Source organism: Cnephaeus nilssonii, assembly GCF_951640355.1.
Source record: "Cnephaeus nilssonii genome assembly, chromosome: 12".
In the NCBI taxonomy this organism is placed as follows: Eukaryota; Metazoa; Chordata; class Mammalia; order Chiroptera; family Vespertilionidae; genus Cnephaeus; species Cnephaeus nilssonii.
This window is the reverse complement of record NC_137083.1, coordinates 35,270,159-35,294,879: the sequence shown is the minus strand read 5'-3', so window position 1 is coordinate 35,294,879 and position 24,721 is coordinate 35,270,159. Positions and strand designations below refer to the sequence as shown.

The window sequence follows — 24,721 nt, the reverse complement described above, 5'->3', positions numbered from 1 at the left end:
AAATTATTTGATTTTAAAATTAGATTGAAAACTAAATGTTATATACACTAAACACGTCCCTTAAATCTAGAATATATATGTCATCAAGTCTCCTCTTGAAAAATTCCTCACAAAAAGTACTCTCTACCAATTTTACTCTTGGATTGTTTTACTTGTAAGGTTCAGGACAGGACTGTGGTGCATGGGAGCAAAGAATTTTTAGGAACTACCAAAGGCTCGCTTGGATGACAGGACCGGTGCCCTGCCATCGTGCGGTGGCTGATGCTGCCATGTTCCACACCTCATAGCAACCAGTTGTTCGGTTGTTCTGCCGTTCGGTCTATTTGCATATTAGGGTTTTATATATATAGATATGCATAGCTCATGGACACAGATAATAGGGTTATGAAGGCCTGGGATGGGCGGGTGTGGGGTGGATGGGGGTCAATGAGGGAAAACGGGGGACATCTGTAATACAACAATAAAAAAGAAGTTAACCTAATACTGAAATTTATATAAATGGTTACATTTAGTGCTTATTAAACTTTAGTATGCATTCATGAGGCTTTGAGAGAATAAGAGCATGGCCAGTTTTATAAGACTAAAATCTCTAACAATACATTATTTTTTTAAATAAAAATAAATAAATAACTGCTTTCATTATAGTTATAGAGAATATCATATTAATGCTTATTTAATTAACTCATGCCCTAATATTTTATTATTTTCCTTGTATCCACAGAGTGCTTTTTCTTTTCTTAATTATTAAACAATTTTAATTGTGTCTTCATAAATTCAAACTAACCTGCAATGATGGTACTATATTACATATATATGTATACATACATACATTAATATATGTTGTTTTCATCAGAGTACACAGAACTCCACTCAGTAATACCTAATATTGTCATGTGCAATAAAATGTGTTAGTAAAATTTTATATTATCCTTAAGATCCACATTAGGAAGATTAAATTCCTTTCATTATATTCCTTACTAGCCTAACATGGAATAAACAGAGAGAGAGTCCTTCAGGGAAACAATATCTGGACCAAGTGGTTTATGCAGTGAGACCGCTGTAGATACTTTTGTGCAAACTATACATAGTACCATCACAGCAGGTATAGTTTGAATTTATGAAAACACGATTAAAATTGTTTAATAATTAAGAAAAGAAAAAGCACTATATGGCTATAAGGATAAGAATCAAATGTTCAGGGCATGAGTTAATTAACTGAGTTGAAACTACTCATGAATTTTCTTGTATTTTCCTTTAAAAAAGAATAATCCATTTCAGCCAGGATGGAGTGGCTCAGTGGTTGAGCATTGATCTAGGAACTAGGAGGTCATGGTTCGATTCTCGGTCAGGGCACATGCCTAGGTTTCAGGCTCAATTCCCCAGTCAGGGGCGTGCAGGAGGCAGCCGATCAATGATTCTCTCTCATCATTGATATTTCTATCTCTCTACCCTTCCTCTTTGAAAAAAAAAAAAGTAATCCATGTCATAACTTTAATGAAGAATTAACAAACCTTAAAAGAATAAAGCATCACTAAAAATGATAGAGTATAAGGACAAACTGTTTTCAGATAGTAACTAAAAACTCTTTCTGTGAACAAGGTAGCTTCCAAGTTCAAATCTTGACCTTATTTTCCAGAGCTGCAATTTTCAAAAATCTTTTTAACATCTTCATTACATTTTTGAACTCAAAGAACATGTTGGAAGGAGGAATCCTTCTTTCTCCAACATTGTTATGACCAGCTTTTAAGCTAGTCTTAACATTGAGCACAAGGAGAACCTGCCAAGCTTGAATCATCAGCTCCTATTTCTGGGGTGCTGTTCTTATGGCTTGGCATTTAATATATCATGACAATCTTGCATGTCAGAATTAATTTTGGCAAAAGAACATCATTATCCTGATTCACTGAATCTCCAATTGCAGGATAACACAGCACATTCACTTCTCTAAATGTTCCCAATTAAAATATTAAAGTATAACTCTTGGGTTATGGAAATTTGCTCAATATATACAATGTCTATAGAAGAGGAAAAATAAATTTTAGATGTTTATATATTTTAAAAGTGTAGAATTATTAAACCACTAAACTTTTAGTAGATAAATAAAAAGTTTTTCATTAAGGAAAAAGGGGTAGGTATGTTTCACCTTTTTCAACTTGCAACACAAAAACCTAAATAATAAGACAAACTAACATAAATCATAACACTATTGCTCATACTCTAGAATTTATTACATATGCTTACTAACTAAATTTCAATAAATAAAAATAAACAGCTAATTTATCTAGAAAGTTTTTTCAAACCTGTTCCCAACAAAAGACAAGTAAAATAAAGTTATCTTTAAGTAATAAGGAAATTTTATTTTCAATTTTCTTATTCCTTAATTAATAAACTATCATTATCAATATAGATATTATAATTTTAATATCTATTATTTTTATTTTATATTCTAGAGATAGGATAGATTTTATTTAAATATAGAACATGGATCAATTATTAAAATACAAAGAAATATAAATGGATGATTTGGGCAGCTATAAACCATTTCCTTAATATATATTACTGTTAAATAAGAATTTTAAATGGAAGAAGCCACATCGAGACTGGTAGAAAGGGCAGAGGTGTGAGATAGCTGGCCCCAAGTCCACAGAGTGAAGCCTAAGTTCTGGAAGCCTGTCTCAGTTGTGGGGAATTCCCACTGAGAAGCATGGGGTCTAAACGCCAAGCTGGTCTCCCCAGCCCAGTGCACCAGAGCACTAGGCCATTTTCTTACATCATACTCAAGAATAAACTCAACATGTGTCAAAAACTTAAAGGTTAGACTCCCCAAAATCCTAGCAGAAAACATAGGCAGTAAAATGTTGTCCATTTCTTGTAGCAATATTTTTTCTGGGATGTCTCCTCAGGAAAGGGAAGCAAAGAAAAAATAAACAAATGGGACTACATCAAACTGAAAAGTTTTTTCTTAGCAAAGCAAATCATCAACAAAATGAAAAGATAACCCATTGAATGGGAGAACATATCTCTGGAAAGGAACATGAACTAGGACTTGGAGAGAGGATGGATATGCCAGAAACCATCTGGGGTAGAGAGGTATACTATATAGCTCAAACCAACTAATTCTCAAGCTCCTAAACTGAACAATAATTGTGTAATTTTGTTGTTGTTTAAAGTAGTGTGTTATTTTATAAATTTAAAAATCATTTTTAAATTTAATTGCTGTGGTTTGTATGTAACTATATAGATAAATAATCATAAGATTTTTCTAGTAAAAATGACCTGTATAGACTTAATCAGTATTGTTCTAGAAATTGTGTAAAAACAATAAGATATGTTATTAGGACCTAATCCCAAGAAGCTAACATTCTAGCTATGAGATACAATGTTGATGTATTAAACCTACAGAAAATATGCTAAATCATGAGGGACTGTTATAGGCTTTCAGAAGACAGGGTGATAATATTTAGAAAAGAATTTTTACAGAAAGTAGTGAAGGAGTGTACTACAGAAATTAATCACAGGCCAGAGAAAAATAATGGGTTTTCTTTTTTTTTTTTTAATGAATGATCAGATTAATAACCCTTTCCATAGTTGTGATTTGATTTTGATTTTATTATAAAATGAATATAAGTTCAGTATTGGTTAATGCAGAATTCAAATTATATCATAAAATTTAAATGTGAGAATTAAATTAGAAGTCATCTAGTTGGGAGTTCTTAGATTGTTTATTTTGGAATTACCTGAATATCTTAAAAATTATAGATACTCAGTTTCCATCTCCAGAGATCCTGATTTCATATGTCTGTAATGAGTTCCAAGAAAGTCTACTTTGAGCAGGCTACTCATGGGATTGTGGTGTGCACAATGTAAGAGACTATGATTCATAAAATTGTTAAATAAATCCTAGAACACATAGTTGAATATTTGATGGACTATTCTCAGTCATCACAGTAGGGTTCTAGTTTAAAAACATAGCTACAAATTCCTAAGACTTTTCCTTTCCTAAATTAGATTTTATATTTAAGGTTTTTCCCCCCATTTATTGTTTATGTGCACTCTGTATTTGTCTATTATCAAGTGACACAATTTTCAATATAAACTATAATTGGTGAGTACTTTGTGACTTTATTTGTCTAGTGCTATTTTAATGGATGACATACATTTACTACTTACTGTAAAAATTCTTTTATTTTCTAAGTACTAAAAAGAACTTTTTGGAACATGCATTGAAATATCTCATTATATGGGTACAAGTGTGAATATTGGACATTAATAATCTAGATCAAGAAAAGCTATATTAGCAGTACTACTATTTACCTGCCAATTTTCATTTAGGATAAGTAAAGTTTTAATAGAGTCCTGAAGTGAATGATTTGTTATCCCCATAAATGTATAACTTGAATTTGGATTCGAATTCTTACTAAATTTAACACAAACTAATTTTTTACCTACATGGCAAAATATTTAGGTAGCAATTAAAAAATTATTTGGAACATGCATGGAAATAATAGCATATTGCTAAGTTCCGTGCATATGGCTGGGCATTACTGTGAGTCATTCTGTTTGACTGCCATGTTGTCATTTGCCCACTGTTCTACTTATCTTCAAGATCCTGAGTATTATTTTGTATGATTAGCTTGAAGGTACTAATTATATTATTAAAAACTAGAAGCCCGGTGCACGAAATTCGTGCACGGCAGGGGGTTGTCCCTCAGCCCAGCCTGTATCCTCTCCAATCTGGGACTCCTGGAGGGATGTTCGACTGCCCGTTTAGGCCCGATCCTGGTGGGATCGGGCCTAAACGGGCAGTCGGACATCCCTCTCACAATCCAGGACTGCTGGCTCCCAACTGCTTGCCTGCCTGCCTTCCTGATTGCCCCTAACCGCTTCTGCCTGCCAGCCTGATCACCCCCTAACCACTCCGCTGCCAGCCTGGTTGATGCTTAACTGCTCCCCTGCCAGCCTGTTTGCCCCCAACTTCCCTCCTCTGCTAGCCTGGTCACCCCTAACTGCCCTCTTCTGCAGGGTTGATCACCTCCAACTGCCCTCCCTTGCAAGCCTGGTCCCTCTCAACTGCCTTCCTTTGCAGGCCTGGTCCCTCACAACTGCCCTCCCTTGCAGGCGGGTGCCTCCCAACTGTCCTCTCCTGCTGGCCATCTTGTGGTGGCCATCTTGTGTCCACATGGGGGCAGGATCTTTGACCACATGGGGGCAGCTATATTGTGTGTTGCAGTGATGATCAATCTGTATATTACTCTTTTATTAAATAGGATAGAGGCCTGGTGCACGGGTGGGGGCCAGCTGGTTTGCCCTGAAGGGTGTCACAGATAAGGGTGGGGGTTCCCTTGGGGTGTGGGGCGGCCTGAGCGAGGGGCCTGTGGTGGTTTGCAGGCCGGCCACGCCCCCTGGCAACCCAAGGGGAGGCCCTGGTATCTGGAATTTATTTTCCTTCTACAATTGAAACTTTGTAGCCTGGAGCGGAGCCAAGCCTGGGGCTCTGGCAGCCATTTCTGTGGCAGTTAATTCACCTTCTACAATTGAAACTTTGTAGCCTTAAGCGGGTGAGCCCGGCCAGGGTGTGTGGAAAGCTTTGCTTCCCCTGTTGCCGCCGGCAACCCTGGCCTGCTCTCTCAAGCTCCATTCTGCCGCCATTTGTTTGAATTTGTTTACCTTCTATAATTGAAACTTTGTAGCTTGAGTGGAGGCTTAGGCCTGCAACGGCTATGGAAAGCTTGGCTTCCTCTGTTACCTGGGAAACCTTGTTCTCTGTGGCTGTAGCCATCTTGGATTGGGGTTAATTTGCATACTCGCCCTGATTGGTTGGTGGGTGTGGCTTGGCTAGTGGGTGTGGCTTATGTAGCGGAGTGATGGTTAATTTGCATATTACCATTTTATTAGAGAGGATGACTATTAAAAGCAGGCCATGGAAGAACAATGATAAAGTTATGGATGAAGGATTACAAAAGTGTCCCAGTTGGTTAACTTGATATCAATTTTATAAAATAAACTAGTGGCCTGGTGCTCAAAATTCATGCATGGGGGCAGGAGGGATGTCTCTCTGCCTGGCCTGCACCCTCTTCTATCTGGAACCCTCAGGGGAAGTCCTAAACTGGCCTGATCACCCTCAAATGTCCCCCTGCCAGCCTGACCACCCCCAACTGCCCCCCCTGCTGGCCTGCTTGTCTCCAACTGACCCCCCCGCCTGCCTGCTCACCCCCACCTGCCCCCCCCCGCCAGCCTGATCACCTCCAATTGCCCTCCCCTCCTGGCCTGATCGCCCCTAACTGCCTCTGTCTCGGCCCCACCACCATGGCTTTGTCCAGAAGGACATCCAGAAGGTCTCCTGGTCTAATTAGCATATTACCCTTTTATTAGTATAGATGAAAAGGTCCTTCCAAATTTCCAGAAAAAAATGATAGTAAAATCTTCTGCTACAAATTGCCTAAAATGCTGAATTTGATTGCGGAGTTGAATTTATAGGGGGGGGGGGGAGGGAAAACTGTAGGTGCCACCAATAGAGAGGAAACTGAAAGGCAGAGCAATAAGAAGGATCATCAGATTTGCACATGGACAAAACAGTAAGAAGCTTGGCATAAATGTCTGCAGAGGGAGATGGGAGAATAGGCCCTGAGATTGTCTGAGGGAAGGAGTTAAAACTGACAAGTCTACATAGAATCAGAATTCATGAAAACTGGTAATTTCACTGGAAGTAAGACACATGCATTCTGTCCACAGCAAGAAAAATTTTCTCTTCCCATGACTTTAGAAAGGAAAAAAAATTTTTTTAAGTTACATGTACTAAATAAACACTATGTTCTGGTGTTTGTTCTAGTATGGCATTTGAATTCATCTTATTTTCATACTAACGGGATCCTAAAGAAAAGGTTTATATAAAGTTTGATCCAGAATACATGAGAGTCATCGAATGCAGAGCAGAAATAAAGGTAAATCAGTTCTAGGGGAATGGCAATATTTTACAAGCCAATGGACTTCATTAAAAACAAAAATCCCTGCAAAAAGATAAGAGCACAATAAAAATTTGTAAAACATAAATAGAAGTAATCTCCCAGGAAGTGATAATATTATCTATAAGAGACAATAAAAGTTAGTATGCTTAGATTTACTAAAGTAAACATCTTAAATATTATAAACCACGAGGAAAGTATAAGGCCTATTTCATTTTCTGTTTCATTTGGAAATAATAGTAAAGACCATATAAAAAACATCATTTAATGTAAAGGATTACGTTTATGTCAACTGTAGTTTATAATCTCACCATGGAACTATACTCTGCCTTACTAATTACAAATAAATAAAATTAAAAAAAGTAAATTTCCAAATACAGATAACTATTTCTCCTATATATTGGGTAACTCTTTACAACTTAAAGTAAATTTTGCTACCATCTTACAGCTTTTTTTGAAAGGAAACACAAAAACTAACCCAAAATACCATATAATACAGGAAACCAATGAAAGTAATTATATACTCTTCTCTTTCTCAAAAGTGGTTTCTTTTTTGCAAATAACAAAACAAGATAGCACTCTGTATAAGGTTTGCTAAGAGAACAAGAAATGATACTTGAGTTATTAGTCAAATCTTCCCTCTTAATGCAATCTTTTTTTTTTTTTTTTAATTAGGACAAAAGACTGGACTGGACTGTACCCTTTAACTGGCATAGTGGAATTCAAAAGTTATTCTTTTATTATGTTTTTCTTTTAGTTTATGGGATCAATTTTCCATATGGTATTTGTAGTTCTTACAAGAAAGTTGTATTTTGGCTTTCTCTCTTGGAAAAAAAACATGTTATTGAGTTCTTGGAATAGGATTGAACATCCTCTGTCTCAGAGGATGCCGGGAAGGCCATTTTTATGTTATCTCTGGGGTTTACACACACACAGCCTCAAGCCAGAGACTGGACTTTAATTACTTTAACTTAGGAGAGCTTTCCAGTTGTGGGTGGGCATAGATATAATTTTCCCTTTGTCTTTTTTTTCGCACAGTTTCTTTGAGCCAAAATAACACAAAAAAGTAATAATAATGGTTCCCACTCATATTTTCATCATGCCATTTAGATTTGCTTTATTGTAAAAAGAAAAATAAAGTAGTTTGAATTAAACAACAATATTGAAAAATAGAAGAAAACTCATATTTATGTTCAAACAAATAACAAAAATAAAAACCAAAACCCCTCAGGCTTTATTTCTGCATTTCCTTCTTTTAGCCAAAGAAGAAAAAGTGAAAACTCAGAAAGAAAAGCTCATGTAAGGGTATGTGCATCCAACATTGTTGTCATCCTAACTAATGTTCAGAATCTCATGAGAAATCTTGGTTTCCATAGTGAGTGCAATAGCATGTCTGACACGCTGCACTTATACAAGATGGTATGAATGTTGACAGACTATAAAGAAAGTAAAATGGCACTGAAGCCAACATAAGAGGATCTGCTAAATCATGATCTGGAATTTCCTTTGTTATGGTCTGGCAAGTGTCCCATTATCAAATAGTGTAAATATAGTAGTACTACTGGGGATTATCCAGTATTAACTTGTCCAAATCTTTTCCTTGCCCCTTAAATTTCCAATATCCATCTCTTCTTTCTTAGATATGGCTGCATCTACATTGATGAAGTAATCAAAGGTATTCAAGATTAAGTCACTTAATTTTTAGCCTCTACACTAAAAAATGTCTGCTCCTTTGACTATTTTGTATAAAATATGTTACATATCTATCATAATTTACCTCTTATGAAGTATAATTTCATAAGTAAACTTCACCATAGCCCTAGAAGTTAGATGAGAAAGAAAACTTTGTGACTATTTGATGAATAAGGAAACAGAGGTGCAGTCTGGTAAGTGATCAGAAAGGCCTCCAGTCACAGGCTTCTTTCTGCCTGCAGCATACACAATCCGGAGTCAGAATTTTGGGTTAAAATCCTATCTCCATCGCAGGTTCCTGGGCAAGAAATCTTTCAGTTTTTTTTTACTTATTGAATAAGAATTTAAAAATCTTGTATTTTAGACTTTTGTGAGAATAAAAGATACATTAAAGGCAAAGCATTTAAAATAACACCTATATTATCCTTAATAAATGTTAGGTATTGTTATTATTTCCTGAGAAATTGTTTTCTTTCATTCTTTTTAGTGCTAACACCCCTACTTGTATGCTCTTTCCCTTTCTCTTCTATAACTATCTTCCCCCATTTAGTCACTCTACCCTTTCTCTACCTTGGATCTCTTTCTTTCTGTCTGCCAACACAGTCAATATATTTTTCTTATACTCAAGAAAGCAATCCTTGTTACTTTCTTAAGTATCATCTTTTTCTCTCTCCATTCCCCTATTTTTTTTTTAAAGAACCCAAAATCTTTTAATTTGTAAACTGGAAATGATCTTGTAGTTTCTCACTCTTGTTTAACACATTCGGCACATGGAGCTCAGAGAAGCCAGCATCTGAGCAAGGAAACAAGGCACCTACCTGAAAGAGACCAAATCCCTGCAACCTGTCAGGGCCCCAAAGGAAAAGGTGCTCTTTCTCACTCCCCCACTCTTCCTGCCCCCATTTCTACACTTCAACTAACTCATCAATGTCCTGCCTTTCGGATTTTTTTGCTCCAACAACTCTTCTAAAAATGAAGACTTTGGCTCACTTTCTCCAGCATGTGAAACTCACGATTTCCTTTTATTTCTCTACCTTCCAATACAATACTCAATATTGAGTTTTATATTTTAATTCTTCATTTAAAATGCATTCCATTTTTTTTAAAAAAAATCTTTCTTATTATTTAAGAGAGATGCTCTACCCAATTCATTTCAGCCTTATTTTTTCACTGAACTTCTTACCTTTGGTGACTGAATTCTCTCAATGGGCTTCAATCATAATATAACTGCAAATCATTTTCAAAATGACTTCCTCAATTTAACATACATTTTTTGAACCCAAACAATGAGACAGGTCCTGTGCCACACACTTGGGATGGAATGAAAAGAGAAGATCTGGTCATTCCTAAGCCTCAGAGAACCAACAGACTGGCGAGCTGCTATTTAACAGCTGAACTCTACACTCCTGCCCAAACGGGTGTGGGGGAGAGAAAAATAATAACAACACAAAACAACCCCCCTCCAAAAAAATATCCTCTGATTTATAGAGATTGCCAGTTGCATGGTGTAAATATTTTGCAAATACTCTGGACATAGCTGACTTCAAACTCCTGAGAAGATGGTTATTCAATGGAAAGTTGGGGAGAGACACTAACAATGAGCTGTTGCAATGTAGAGCTGTCTCCAGCATAGCAGTAAAGCTTTGGACGTCAAACGTAAAAACCCAAATAATAAGTACTTACAAACTACATAAGAGCTGTATCCAAATGTGACTTCTTTCACAGTATTTACAAAGAGCTAGGGTTAACTTTCCCACGATAGATCATAAATCCTCACAACACTTATGCTATATTTGTATTTTTCTCATTTTTTTAGGAAAAAACAATGAACAGCTAAGTTTTAAAAAATACAATTGTTACTACAACTATTATTTGGAAGTAAGTCACCCCTTGATCTGTGAGGAATGTTTAGAAATAACTAATAAGCCATGTGTTTTAGAGAAGTTTAGGTTTATAACAAAATTGAATACAAAGCACAGAGTTCCCTTATAATTCCTGCATCAGCACACACAAAACCCCCTCTCACTATCAACATCATGTGGTATGTTGTAACAATTGATGCACTTACACTGACACATCAATAGTACCCTAAGTCCATAGTTTACATTACAGTTCATTCTTGGTGTTGCATATTCTGTGGGTTTGGACAAAGGTGTGATTGTAAGCACCTACCATAGTAGTATCATACAGAATACTTTTCCAACCCTAAAAATCCTCTGTACTCTACCTATTCATTCCTCCCTTCTCCTTTATCTTGGAAAACCAATGATAATTTTCCTGCACCTATAATGGGAATAATAGTTTATAGTAGTCCCCAAATTCCATTTCCAGAATGTCATATAGTTGGAATTACATTGTATGTAGCCTTTTCAGGTTTGCTCCTATCACTTAGTAATATGCATTCAAGGTTTCTCCATGTCTTTTCATGGCTCCATAGCTCACTTATTTTTAGCATTTTACATTTAGATCTGTGATCTATTTTGAGTTCATTTTTATCTATTTTGAGTAATGTCTCTGTCTAGATTCACTTCTTTGCATGTATATGTCCAATTATTGCAGCACCATTTGTTGAAAGGAATATCTTTGCTCCATTGTCAAAGATTAATTCACATATGTATGTAGATCTATTCCTGAGATCGCTATTCTGTTACATTGATCAATATAGTTTTTATTTCACCACTGCCATGCTCTCTTATTTACTGTGGCTTTATAATAAATCTTCATGCCAGGTACTGTCAGTCCTTGAAAGTGCTTAGCATGGAAGATTATTGTGCTGGCTAATCTAAGTCTTTAACCCTTGATATAAACTTTAAAATCACTTTATTGATATCCATAAGATAACTTTCTGGGATTTTGATTGGGATTATACTGAATCTATAAATCAAGTTGGGTAGAACTAACTCTTAACAATATTGAGTCTTCTCACCAAAGCATTTTTATTTATAAGTTTTAGTTCAAATAATTACAAGAACAGAATCCCTAAAATTAATCTCCAGGATACTGTAATAGATATATTTTAAAAATGTATTAGTAGTAAAAGTATATGCCAAAGATATTAGATTGTTCACTAGTATTTGTATAATTTAAGACACACTATTATACTTAAATTTCTTATTTTAACCTCAATTACATATTACTTGTTCATTATTTCTCAATGCACGATCTAAGGAACATAACTTTTCACAATATGCCATAGGGACTGAATTTTGGAACTACTATAAACCATTATTCCCATTGCCCTCAGAGATTCATGTGCATGTTAGCCTACTAAATACCCTGAGAATCTGAGTAGAGGATATAAAAATTTGATTCTATTATTGATTCTTTATTCTCCTGTCTATCTACTTATCTATCATTTGTTTGTTTACATTTTGGTTTAGTTCTAAATTAATTATGTTACTGAATTCTGGTAAAATTTTTAAAATAACTTTTACCAAGTATGTTTATTATAATATCATATGGATTTACTATCACTAGGTAAATCCATATGATATTATATGTTAGAGAGAATTTCAGTCCTTGTGAATGGAACCATTCAATGAAAGTTAGTTGGAATTCAGAAGTCTTAGTAGCAACAAAAACAATGAGAAACACTAAAATGTACTTTGTATTTATATCCCTGGTACTTGGAGTTTGAATCATCTCCCAAACTTCTGAAGTGACTACGATCATTAGCATGTGTTACTTGTGAGGAAACTGAGGCCCCCAGAATTAAGTACTTCTCATAAGGTGTACAGTCAGTGCAGTCAAAATGGTGATTTCTAATAGGTTAATCTACTGCTAGAATCCATGTTTATAACTACTATTTTAAACTTTCTTTCAAAAATAGAAATTGAATTGACTAAGATGGCATGTGTAATTATTATGGGTTGAATTGTTCACCCCTCAAAAAATATGTAAAGCCAGGCCAGTGTTGCTCAGTGGTTGAGCGTCGACCTATAAATCAGGAGGTCATGGTTTGATTCCTGGACAGGGCACATGCCTGGGTTGTGGGCTCGATCCCACTGTGGGGCATACAGGAGGTAGCTGATCAATGATTCTTTCTCATCATTGATGTTTCTATCTCTCTGAAATCAATAAAAATATATTTTAAAAAAACATGTTCAAGTTCTATCCCTTGATATCTGTAAATATATATTTTTTTGAAATAGAGTCTTTCAGATGGAGTCAAGACCAAGTCTTATTGGAGTAAAGTGGGCCCTTAATCCAATTTGATATATACACATATTATATAGACACACACACACACACACACACACATATATATATATATATGCCTAAGTGACTGTTCGACTGTCCGACCTGTAGCTATGATGCGCACTGGCCACCAAGGGGCAGACGCTTAATGCAGGAGGGGAAACCACAGGCATGGAAACATGGGACAGACTGATGAATATCAGAGGGAAGGGGAGAGGGGGGAGGGCGGTAAGAGATTAACCAGAGATCTTATATGCATATTAGAGGCCCAGTGCTCGGCCTCCATCCTCTCGCAATCCGGGACCCCTCGGGGGATCTTGCAGAGCTGGTTTCAGCCCAATCCCCGCAGGCCAGGCCAAGGGATCCCACCGGTGCAGGAATCCATGCACCGGGCTTCCAGTATTATAAGAAGAGGAGAATAGATACAGAGAAGAGATAAGTAGAAATAATAACATATGATGACAAAGGCAGGAATTATAATAATGCATCTGCAAGCTAAGGAATGCCAAGATTTGCTGGAGCCAGCAGAAGCTAAGAGAAAGGTATATAACAGATTATACCCCAGACATTCAGAGAGAACCTTGAGCTTCTAGCTTCTTGACTGAGAAAATAAATTTTTGTTGCTTTAAGCCACCCAGTCTATGGTACTTTGTTATGACAGTCTTTGAAAGCTAACAGAGAATATATATATATATATATATATATATATATATATATATATATACTGCCGAAGCAAGCACTAACAGAGAATATTAAATTCAGTACTTAAATCTAACAGGACATACAAAATTTTCATAGTTGCAGACAAGCTTACATTGATACAGAACATGTCACATCCCTGAGACTGCAATATAATTTAACATAATTAAAACTATTTTCAAGTTTTAATTGAAATAATATAACATATTAATTCTCATTCAGAAAATATATGTATATTTTTCATGCTTTTATTTTAAAATATATATGTTATGAATTTTACTCAAATTCAAATTAAATAAAATATTTTGCATTTCTGGTTCACAATATATTGAAGGGAATAATTCCTGTGATTTACTTCTTTTTTACTTGCCAATGTAGTTACTCAGAGATCTTTAATTGTTAAGACAAAAAATGTCATTTTATATAGTTCATTTTTATGTCTTTTATGGTTTTTGCTTAAAATGATCATCAAATTCATTCTCTCTCTCTAGCTCTCACAGTTGTGTTTTCCCAGAAATACACTGGTTTCTTGTAATCATATATAATAATCTTGTATAACATTGAGTCATTACCCTCAGGACAATTGTAGTCCAGTACAAATAAAAGATGAGAACAGATTAGAGAAATGTTAATCTTAAGAAGTGGATCACACAAATCACTTAATATTGGAATAAAAATATCAATATAGATAACAATTTAAATAATTGCACATATTTAATCTCAATTTTTGTGATTTTCAAAACACATTATCATAGTTTATTCTTGTTAAAAAAGGAAACATTATTTGCTAAAATAAGTAATTATGAAATTTTATCAAATAACCTCTAAGCTTTTAAAAAATTGTATCCTTTGCTAATACTGGGAAAATTATCAAGCAGCTAGAAATGCATATAATTTTAAAGAAAACTAGCTGGGAAAATTTATATTGATGATTTTTCCAATAAAAAGTTTTTCATATGAATGTTTACATATTCATAACATAAATAAAACCATGAGAGCATGCAAGTAGTACATCTTGATGTTATAAAAAGATAGTTGCTTATTCTCAAAGCCATAGGGATATAAAGATGGAAAGAAATTTGAGAGAATTCCAACTATTTGGGAGAGTCCAACTGTTATCCAGAAAAAAATTCTGCATCAGGCACAACTGGCTAGATGGTTTGCAGTATCAATTAAAATGTAAAATATGATTGATTTAACATGGAACAAGGTTAATTTTTGCCTTATCATAATCAGACATGTTCGGTGGGTCTTCTTGGGAGCTCTTTTTCAAGAAGTGACTTTCATCTTATAGTGTCTTCACCTTTGAAAAATGGCCTTTGGAAATCACATTGCAAAGGGAAAGAGGACAGTTGTGGGGATGTTATGGCCAGACTTAGAAAAGCCCTTCAGCCCACTTCCCAGCTGCATGGGCCCAATCTCACTGAAAAGTAGTCAGAGAATGTAGTCTTCCTGGGTACCCAGAAAATAAATCAGGATCTGGTCAGCATGAAGCAATGTATCTGCCATTACCTCAACTTCAAAGCTACACATTTGGGGAACCATTTGTAATCACAATGCTTTTCAACTTTAATAAGGCCAAGTCTCTGGTATAAAATGAGAGGAGAGAAACAGGTTTTTCTTAAGTTTTTCCAACTCCGAAATGCTCATATTCAATTTCAATTAGTACTTAGGCCCTACTGTATTTTTTCCTACTCAGAGTTGTTATTGAATTTATAGTCACATATATATTCAGTAAAATAATTAAGGAAGTCCTACGTGTAATAAATTTAAAAGGATATATGATAAAGAATCCTGCCTTCAAGAATTTAATGACTTGATTAGATTTTTTTTTAAAAAAATGTTTTTTTATAATGGAAGCCAGAAAAATTAAGTGATAAAACAAAGGTATAAAAAACATTGGAACACTACAAAAAGAAAAATTAATTTTCAATTCAGTATTCACTAAAACTGTGCTGGATGAGATATTTAATTTTAAGTATCAACTGGACTGGATCATGGGATGCCCAGATATCTCCTTAAACATTATTTCTGAGTGTATCTGAGAGGGCATTTTCTGGATGAGATTAGTATTTGATTATGTAGACTGAACTAAGCAGATTTTCCTCTCTGAAATGGGTGAACATCATCTAATGTGCTTCATGTGACTTTCATCTTATAGTGTCTTCACCTTTGAAAAATGGCCTAAGTCCTGAGTAGAACAAAAAAGTGGAAGAAGGAAAAATTTGATCTTTTGCCTGACTCATGAGCTAGAACTTTGGTCTTTTGCCCTCAGACTGGGATTTACACCATTGGTGCTCATGGTTCTCAGGCCTTCAGAATCAGGCAGTAACTATATCTCCAGCTTACCAGCGACAGATCATGGGACTTTGCAGCCTCTATAACTTCATAAGCCAATAATATAATAATAAAAGCATAATTTGCTAATTAGACTGGACGTTCTTCCGTCCTTCCAGACATCCTTCCGACCTTCCAGACGAAGCTGGGGCTGTGAGGGAATCCCAGGTCCCGGGTGCCTGCTGGCGGCCTGAGGGAAGCCTGGGTCCAGGGTGCCTGAGATAAGCCGGTGCCGGCTGCTGGGGGAAGGAAGTCCTACTCTTGCAGGAATTCGTACATGGGTGGGGTCCCTTTGGGTGGCCTGCAGGGATCGGGCCCCAGCTCACGCCCCCAGGCTCACAGCCCCAGCTCATGCCCACAACCTTGCAGTCCTGCAGCTCCGCCTGGCACCCCACTGTGGCTTGGCGCTGCCCCCTCACCTGCTCCACCATCCTGCCTGTGGGGTGATCAATCGGGGTTGGGCCCCCTGCCTGGCCCCCTCAGCGCCTGGGAGCTGGGTGGCAGCCTCCCCCCCACCACTGCTGGGTCTGCGGGGTGATCGGCAGGGCAATCAGGCCCCCGCTCACACCACCTTGGCCTGGCACCGCCCTCACCTGCTCCACCATCCCACCATGGTCTCACTCTTGTCAGGGCCCATCAGAGCAAGAAGTGCCTCCACTGCCAGCACCATGTCACCAACGCCCACCATGTTCCACGCTACCCCCTGGTGGTCAGTGCACGTCATACTGAGCGGTCAAACTCCTGGTCAAACAATTTGTATATTAGGCTTTTATATATATAGATATCTTTATATAGAAACATAGAAAGATAAGTAGATAGAGAGATATATAGATAAATATTTCTCTGGAGACCTATAACTAATACAGATTTTTTTCTTTTGCTTCCTTCAGCTTACATTATTTAATTTTTTTTTTCTCAAAGTGTGATCTCACACATTTTATAAATAAAAATCTGGTGTAGGTTAGTTCTTTATGCTATATTTTAAGATTCTTTATGCCATATTTAGTACATTAAAATTGATTTACAGTTTCAAATTTATAATAATATAAATAATTCAAGAAGCATTGTTTTTTAAAAATATACAAGTTTAATGACTTTTACTTTATTCCATAATCTGCTAAAAATAACATTTGAAGTTCTTATCAGTCATATTTAAATGGTTTCTGGCCTTTGATGATTATATGTTAAAAATCTAATTTTAGTCAAGTACGCGTATGTACTGGTAAACTCAGTAGAACAAATTTCCATCATTTTTTTCCAGTTGTGGAAATAGTTGTAGTTTATTTATTTACCAAACACTCATATGGTGCTTACTATGAGTCAATCAGTGCATTAGAAATACTTTGAAAAATCTCATCTCTACCTTCTAGGGTAGGCACTATTATTATTATCTATATATATAAAAGCCTAAGCCACTGGCCAACCAGCAGACCGTCTGGTAGCTATGACCACTCACTGACCACTAGGGGGCAGACACTCAACACAGGAGTGGAAACCACAGACATGGAAACATGGAACAGACTTATGAATGTCAGAGAGAAGGGGAGAGGAGGGAGGGTGGGAAGAGATTAACCAAAGATCTTATATGCATACTAGAGGCCCAGTGCATGGATTCGTGCACCAGTGGGGTCCCTTGGCCTGGCCTGCGGGGATCGGGCCAAAACCGACTCTCTGACATCCCTTGAGGGGTCCCGGATTGCGAGAGGGTGCAGGCCAGGCCCAGGGCCCCTAGTCATTTTATAATGAAGAAACAATAAAAGAGAGGGTCAATAACTTGATCCAGGTCATAAACATGGTAAGCAGTGAAGCGGAGATTCAAGTCTAGGCCATCTGGCTAAAGAAGCTGTGCTCTTAAACACTATACAGTGTTTTAAAGATATCTGGCAATGCCATTATCTCTAAATACATGTGGATATAGTTACCAGCTCTTATGGTTAATAGGCATCCAGGTTAAATACATGTATAGATCCAATATCTATTTCGTTGTCACAGAAAGCTCTCCAAATCTTGGCATTTCAGATGTTTTTTTTTTCCTTACTTTTTAATACCGCCCCACTAGAAAACCAAGTTAGTAAAATTTGCCCACCATATTGTTTATTTATAAAATCAGATACACTTAGGGTGGCCATTACTTGTTCTTAAATGTTCCTTTTTTTTATTTTATTTTAAAGTGTGGTAGATATTTTTTTTCCCTTTTTAAAAAATCATTATTGTTGAAAGTATTGCATATGTCCCCTTGTTTCTCCCGTTGACCCCTTCTAGCCCTACCCCACTCCCTACACCAGGCCTTCACCCTATTGTCTGTGTCCATGGATTATGCATATATAGAACAGAAATCAGTTCTAAGAGTTTGAGTACTCTTATAATCACATTCAAGGAAAGGAAAACATTGCTTTATAAGTAATTGGCTCTATTAATATTTTAATGCTAAAAACTGGCTAGTATATTTCATGTTATAGAAATAAAGTAAGCATCTGACCGTGGGAGAGCCCCTGTCCTCTAGTTTGAAAATAAAGGGACTGTGTTTGCTAATAATTTCTTTAAAAGAATTACTGAAAAGACAGTGATGATTTAGGAACTATCCTCTGAGGAAATGTATCATGTTCTTTGCAGGAGACAAAACAGCTTTCAATTTTGTATGCAAATTCTTGTCAGCAAGTATAGGATGGTGTAATAGATGATGTATGATCAAACTCAGAAATTTGTTTTATTATATTTTTTACATCAGTAAAGAAATTCCTGTGTTTTTGTTTTGTTTTGTTTTGTGTTCAGGTAGTGACATTATTGGTGAATATTGACTTACTTTCCTTGAGTATTACAGCTGCAGAAAGTTTTGTCTCTGATAAAAACATTTATTTTTGTTATTTGCCTTGTTACAGGACAGGCCTCTTTCTAAGCTCACATAAGGCACATTACTAACAGTTAACTGAAACCACTCAGGTCATATCCAGTTAAAAGGGCAGTTTTTCTATCCTTTTAAAAACTCATTTCAGATATGATCCAAATCATAAATTACCATTTGATAAGAAAATCTGTTGAAACTTCTTTGATGCAGCTAGTCTCAACACCATTGGTCAATTTTTAATGAATATGTTTCTCTAGCTACTTAAGCACCACATGAGGCTCCTTGTCACGTAACAATGCAACTTGATTGGATTCTTGTAATAAAAACTTCTCAGCCAACACATTACTAAATGAGCTCCAGCTTCTCTCACTACAATAAAACAGTGCCTTTCTAGACATGAGGACCACATCTAATGCTGACTACTGTGCACTTTGTTAAAATGTTCAGAATGCCTAGATGATTTGAGACCAAATGCCATGCAGGCATTGTAGCCACTAAATCATAACCATTTCCATTAGACAAATGATCTATTAACAATGTAGTTTTTCCCCCACATATGTTCCTTCTACAAAATGCCAATACTAGAGTTATTATGCAGATTTAGTAAACATTACACAATATGTTAATAATTAACACCTAAATGACAACAACTAGCAGCTTATTGATATAAAACAAAACCATAGCATTATCACACCATCCTTTGTACATGAGTCAGAAACAGACTCCACAACACAGGTAAGTAAATCATTCCTGGCTGTGGAATCACTTCACAAAGCTATGCTAGGCTGTGCATCACACTCAGGGCCCAAACCAGTCATTTCAGCCTACAGCCAGTGAACTGGGCATGAAATAACTGCATTGGTGAATTTTGTACTCTGCATGTTGTGGCCTTCTTCAAAGTGAAAGCATATCCCCCCAACTCTTGCTTGAGATACTCATTATCCAACAAACACGTTTGTTTTCATGATGCAATTCATTATCATAACCTAAGAGTTATCTTAGAAACCCAAGAAGAAAATTATTCCAGAAAGAAGAACTATAGATCAACTAGTCAATGGACAATGACAAATTTGAATTTAGCAATAGCTAATGATGCCTATAAATTTATCTCCCTAAAATATTTTGAAATACATTTTGAAATTAGTTTATCTTGAAGAATATAGCAGATTGGTATACATGCTTTTGAGTTCATTAGTTATTATAGGTTTATTAGTTATTCTAACTTCATTTATGTGAGAATTTATCATAAATCTTCAATTTTATATCTTAGATCCTAGACTTCCTAGTATGTCTCACTGATCTAGCTGCACATCTATCATATACCAGGAATATGTATTTTAATATTACAGTTTATAACATTTTGTTTGTTTGTTAGAACAAAGTGGTTTTTGTCTTAGCTTGGACTTCCACAACAAAATACTATAGGTTGGGTTGCTTAAACAATATAAATTATTTTTTCAAAGAGGCTAGAAAGTCTAAGATCAGAAAGTTCAGAATGTTTTTATTTCTGGTGACAGCTCTAATCCTGGTTTGCAGATCTCTGCCTTCTTGTTGTTTTCTCACATGGTGGAGAAAGAGAAAGGTCTCTGCTGTCTCTTTCTATAAGAAAATGAATCCCATCAATCAGAGCCTCATCCTCATGACCTCTCTCATCTTAATTTCCTTTAAAAGGGTCTATCTTCAAATACCACCACACTGGGAATCAGGTCTTTAAAATAGGGATCTTGGTAGGACACAAACATTCAGTCCATAAAGTATTCATCCTTTATTTTGTAAAATATATCAACTTTTCTTGTTTGTTCACTCTTCCAGATAAAATTTAGATTCATTCATCTACTTCCAACTTAAGTAGTATTGTTCTATTGTGTTTATTTTTTATATGAGCTTCAATCTTTATTGGAACAAAGTGTAGTATAAAAATAGTTTTATCATACTTTGAAATTTTGGTCTTATTTTATTTTTCTGAATAAAATATTTTTCATGCCTTTCACCTAAATTTTGGTTGGAAGTATCTATAGGGGAAAGGTATTTGAATTCAGCAATAATATTTTAGTCAACAGGTAAGCCACCTGTTTTTGGAGGGAAATGTATAGTCTTTTACCTAGTCCCAAGAAATCAAATATTCATTCTTGAATAAATCCTTCTAGCCCCAAAGGAGATAGAAATGTGATTGCTTTTAAGACTGAAGAACAAATATATTTTGTTTTATATCTATCTGAATGCAGGGTTGGAAGTGGAAACGATCAGTTATAGAAAATTCAAACACAAAAGATATCTACTAAAACTTACAATATAACTTAGGGTGCACTTGGGGTGTATTATTGAAAGCTTGCTTAAAGACAGCAGGTTCATTAGCTTATGACATCCTCTGAGTCATTATTGAAACCACTCAAGTCACTTCATTAAATTTCTCTCCACAAAGATTTTTGGCCTGGTTCATTGTGTTTTCCAGACACAATGAGTCTATATTGGGGATTGTAACACTGAGTCATGGGCCCTGTTAAGTATTTTAGTTCACCAAAAACACATATGAAAGTGTTCATCATGTAGGAGTATGCATGCACAGACTCTAAACACTGCTTTTGGTTTTACATCGTTTTTATTAGAAGTCATTGCCTGCTTCATTAGATCCACTGTTGAAATTCTTACTGCTCTCAAGTAGCAAGAAGGAGCACAGAGTTATAAGATAAAGAAAAGTTAACACTATACTTATAAAGGGGAATATTTTTATATCTCTTTCAATAAAAGTAATGTACAGAATTATATTGATATAAGTCTTAAGTACACTAAGTCAAATATATATTTACTTTGAATATTTAAAAAAGTATTTATGTTGCCCAGCTGGTGTGACTCAGTGGTTGAGCATCGACCTATGAACCAGGAGGTCACAGTTCAATCCTGGTCAGGGCACAGCCCTGGGTTGTGGGCTCTACCTATAAATAAAAATATATGTACATTTTAAAAAAGTATTTATGTTATCAGTTCTTGCCTCTGTACTTTATGTTTGTGAATGTCTGTGGCTGATCTCTCAGAGTCTTGATTAATTAAAATATTAAAATATTTCTTAAGTGAAAACCAGAGAGGCAGAGAACAACCAAATGAGCAGAGAAACAGCTTTAGTTTCAGTGTAATTTCCTAAACTCTGGAATATATGTTTGTTTGGTTATGGAAGTACATGTAACAACAAAATGAGCCTTACAACAACTTCTTAAATACAACTTCAGTTTTCAGGCACTCTTAACCTAAGTTCAGATTTGTGAGATCAAAGTCAGAACTCACACTGATGTGTTACAGTTACAATGTTTTAGAAGCCAATGTGTTACTCTCTGAATTAGGTCCATGCTGAGGGCACTTAACTTTAATCATTGACAATTATCCGTGTGTTTATTTCCCAAGAATATGCTTCCTCAGGGATGAGAGCATTATAGGCCGTGACTCATTCTTACCAGAACATTGACGGTCACCTGAGCAGTTCCACTTCTCTGTCTGAGGGGGTCGGGAACAGCGTCATTGTCCAAATCTGTAATTCTCACAACTATCTTGTACTGTGATTCAGTTTCCCTGTCTAGTGAACCCAATAGCTTTATCATTCCTGAAACAAAAAAGAAAAGAAAACTGTTATCCCAGGATTGCAAAATACCTTCAATTTATGCTAAATTATAAACTATGTAAATGAAATAATCACTAAAATAACAAATGGAAATGAACTAATGCAAATCAACTTTGGTTATATATTTATACTCCCAACATGTAATTCATCAGCAAATGAGGGCAGATCTTAATTTGTACACCAACTTAGTCACCTGTTACACAATCTTACATATATGGCAGAGATACGTGTGCATGGGCTTTCTGAAGCTCCATTTGGCAAAGCACAAAGCTGCAGTGCTTTTTCTGCAGTAACTAAGAAATGATGGCTACAGCTGACAAACCAATGTGAGCATTACCTAGTTTGAGAGAAAGTTGTTTTCTAAGAGTTTCCAATAATCATAGTTTCTCAATAAAATAAATCCCAAACAACTATGCAAGCTCATTATTTTATTATCAATTGATATCATCAATTTTACAGTACCTGTGTCTGGTTCAATGTAAAATTTGGGAGGTGATCCCAGATTGCCTCCAACAATGGTATATTTTACATTATTAAACGGCCAGTCTGCATCTGTAAATGTAATTTTTCCAACTTGGGTATCAACTGGACTATTTTCAAATATATTGAAGGTAAATGTTGATATAGTTCCAATTGGATTCAATTCATTTATGCGAATCACCCTTATGATGATTGTAATAATTGCTAGGGAGGAAAAAGTACATATAAATGTAGCTGAGGTAATTATGTATCTTCTATAATTCTTCCTTTTTCTTTTCCTTTTCAATTAACATCAACATTATACATTAAATTCTAAGTGTATAAATTATACACATATACCAATATGTTAAGTTCTGTTATTAAATGATTATCTTTTCAATTACTGAGCATTTGAAAACAAGTTTTGGATTAAAACACTCTGTTAACTGAGTTTGAATACCCATCAAACTCAGTTAATAGAGTTTATATGTAAATGTGTTTATATGTAAATACTACTGTTCTTAATTACAGGTCATAGTTTCCAACAGCATACATTGTTTGCTAGTTGAAATATGATTAAAATAACTCCACATGACAATATAATAAAGAAATATAAAGGAACTGCAATTTATTATGATAATAGGAATATTTATATTTTTTTCTAATGTAAAACAAATTCAATCCTCAGAAATTTTTTAAACAATAAATATTTCAGAAAAGTTAAACTTTGACATTGCCTTAAAAGAGCTGCAATGTGCTGTAATAAGATTTGGACATCATTCTCTCACTCATGTCTTAGTTTTTATTTGGGCTTTCTTTTTTAAAATAGTAGTACATATGCACTAAATAAGTAAATATCAGAGAAATAATTTAAAACTTTATTATAACATAATCAGAATATTTACAAATATAATAAACTTTCCAATAACTAATTTTTAAAATTACTTGTTATATATAACTTAAAATATCTTGATAATGTAAATTAATAACTTCTTACTTGATAATACAGGATTTCCTTTATCAGACACTCTCACAAACAATGTATATTTGAAGTGCATTCCTGCAAAAATAGCATTATCATAATCTAGATGTGTAGGCCCAATCTGCAAATAAAATATTACATTGATGATTATTGTTTTTAATTAAACATGTATGTGAATTTAAAACCAAGATATTTAAGCTGTGGTAAAAAAATATATAGTGAAAATGATATTCCATCTAACAGTGCTCTTCAATAGGGATATATTCAATAGTAATGTGAGCCCCAAATGTAAGCCTCATATGTAATTTTAACTTTTCTAGCAGTGATATTGCACATCAACATCCTAAAAGAAAAAAAAAATCACAAAATAATACATTATATCAATAGATGCCAAAAAGCATTTAACAAAATCCAACACTCATTTATGATAATAATTCTCAGTGAACTTCCTCATCTTCATAAAGAACATTTAGAAAAATATATATTTATCCAAAACTATGATAATATTTCTATATATCCTGGGACTTTGTAATTATCACCTCATATTATAGAAGTATACTGTTGGCAAAACTAGGTTACATAGTTGATCTGCATTTGTCCACACTGATTCTTTTACCATAGATTACCTTCTCCTACTCCATACATTTTCTTTATAAATACATGCTCTGGTATGTATTTAAGATTTTAAAAACTAGTTGTCACGAATTTATTTGCATTTTTAAAAAATGAGTTAGTATTAGCAGGAATAATCTCTCAGAAGCAAGCTTTAACTTGCAGGCTTAGAAACCATTCAAATACAGAATTTGAGATCCACTCTGTGAGAGAGGTCAAAGTATCCCATATTTTTGCTCTTTCACTTTCCTCTCCTGGGAGGGATTGCTGGGCAGGCATGATGCATTCAGGATCTTTCATAATGTTAAAGAAAAAGGGCGATGTTA

At 35.2% G+C, this 24,721-nt stretch overlaps 1 protein-coding gene across 1 annotated transcript in view; it reads right to left on the bottom strand.

Annotated features, from left to right (window-relative positions):
* The window catches only part of LOC307107858 (cadherin-related family member 4-like), a gene marked incomplete at both ends in the record, with an annotated part of 92,522 nt that overhangs the window by 17,263 nt on the left and 50,538 nt on the right, over positions 1 to 24,721 (bottom strand). The window contains 3 exons of the mRNA XM_079785369.1: positions 22,179 to 22,324; positions 22,805 to 23,026; positions 23,799 to 23,904. Of these exons, the coding sequence (XP_079641495.1) occupies positions 22,179 to 22,324; positions 22,805 to 23,026; positions 23,799 to 23,904 (474 nt within the window). The remainder of the gene's footprint in view (positions 1 to 22,178; positions 22,325 to 22,804; positions 23,027 to 23,798; positions 23,905 to 24,721) is intronic.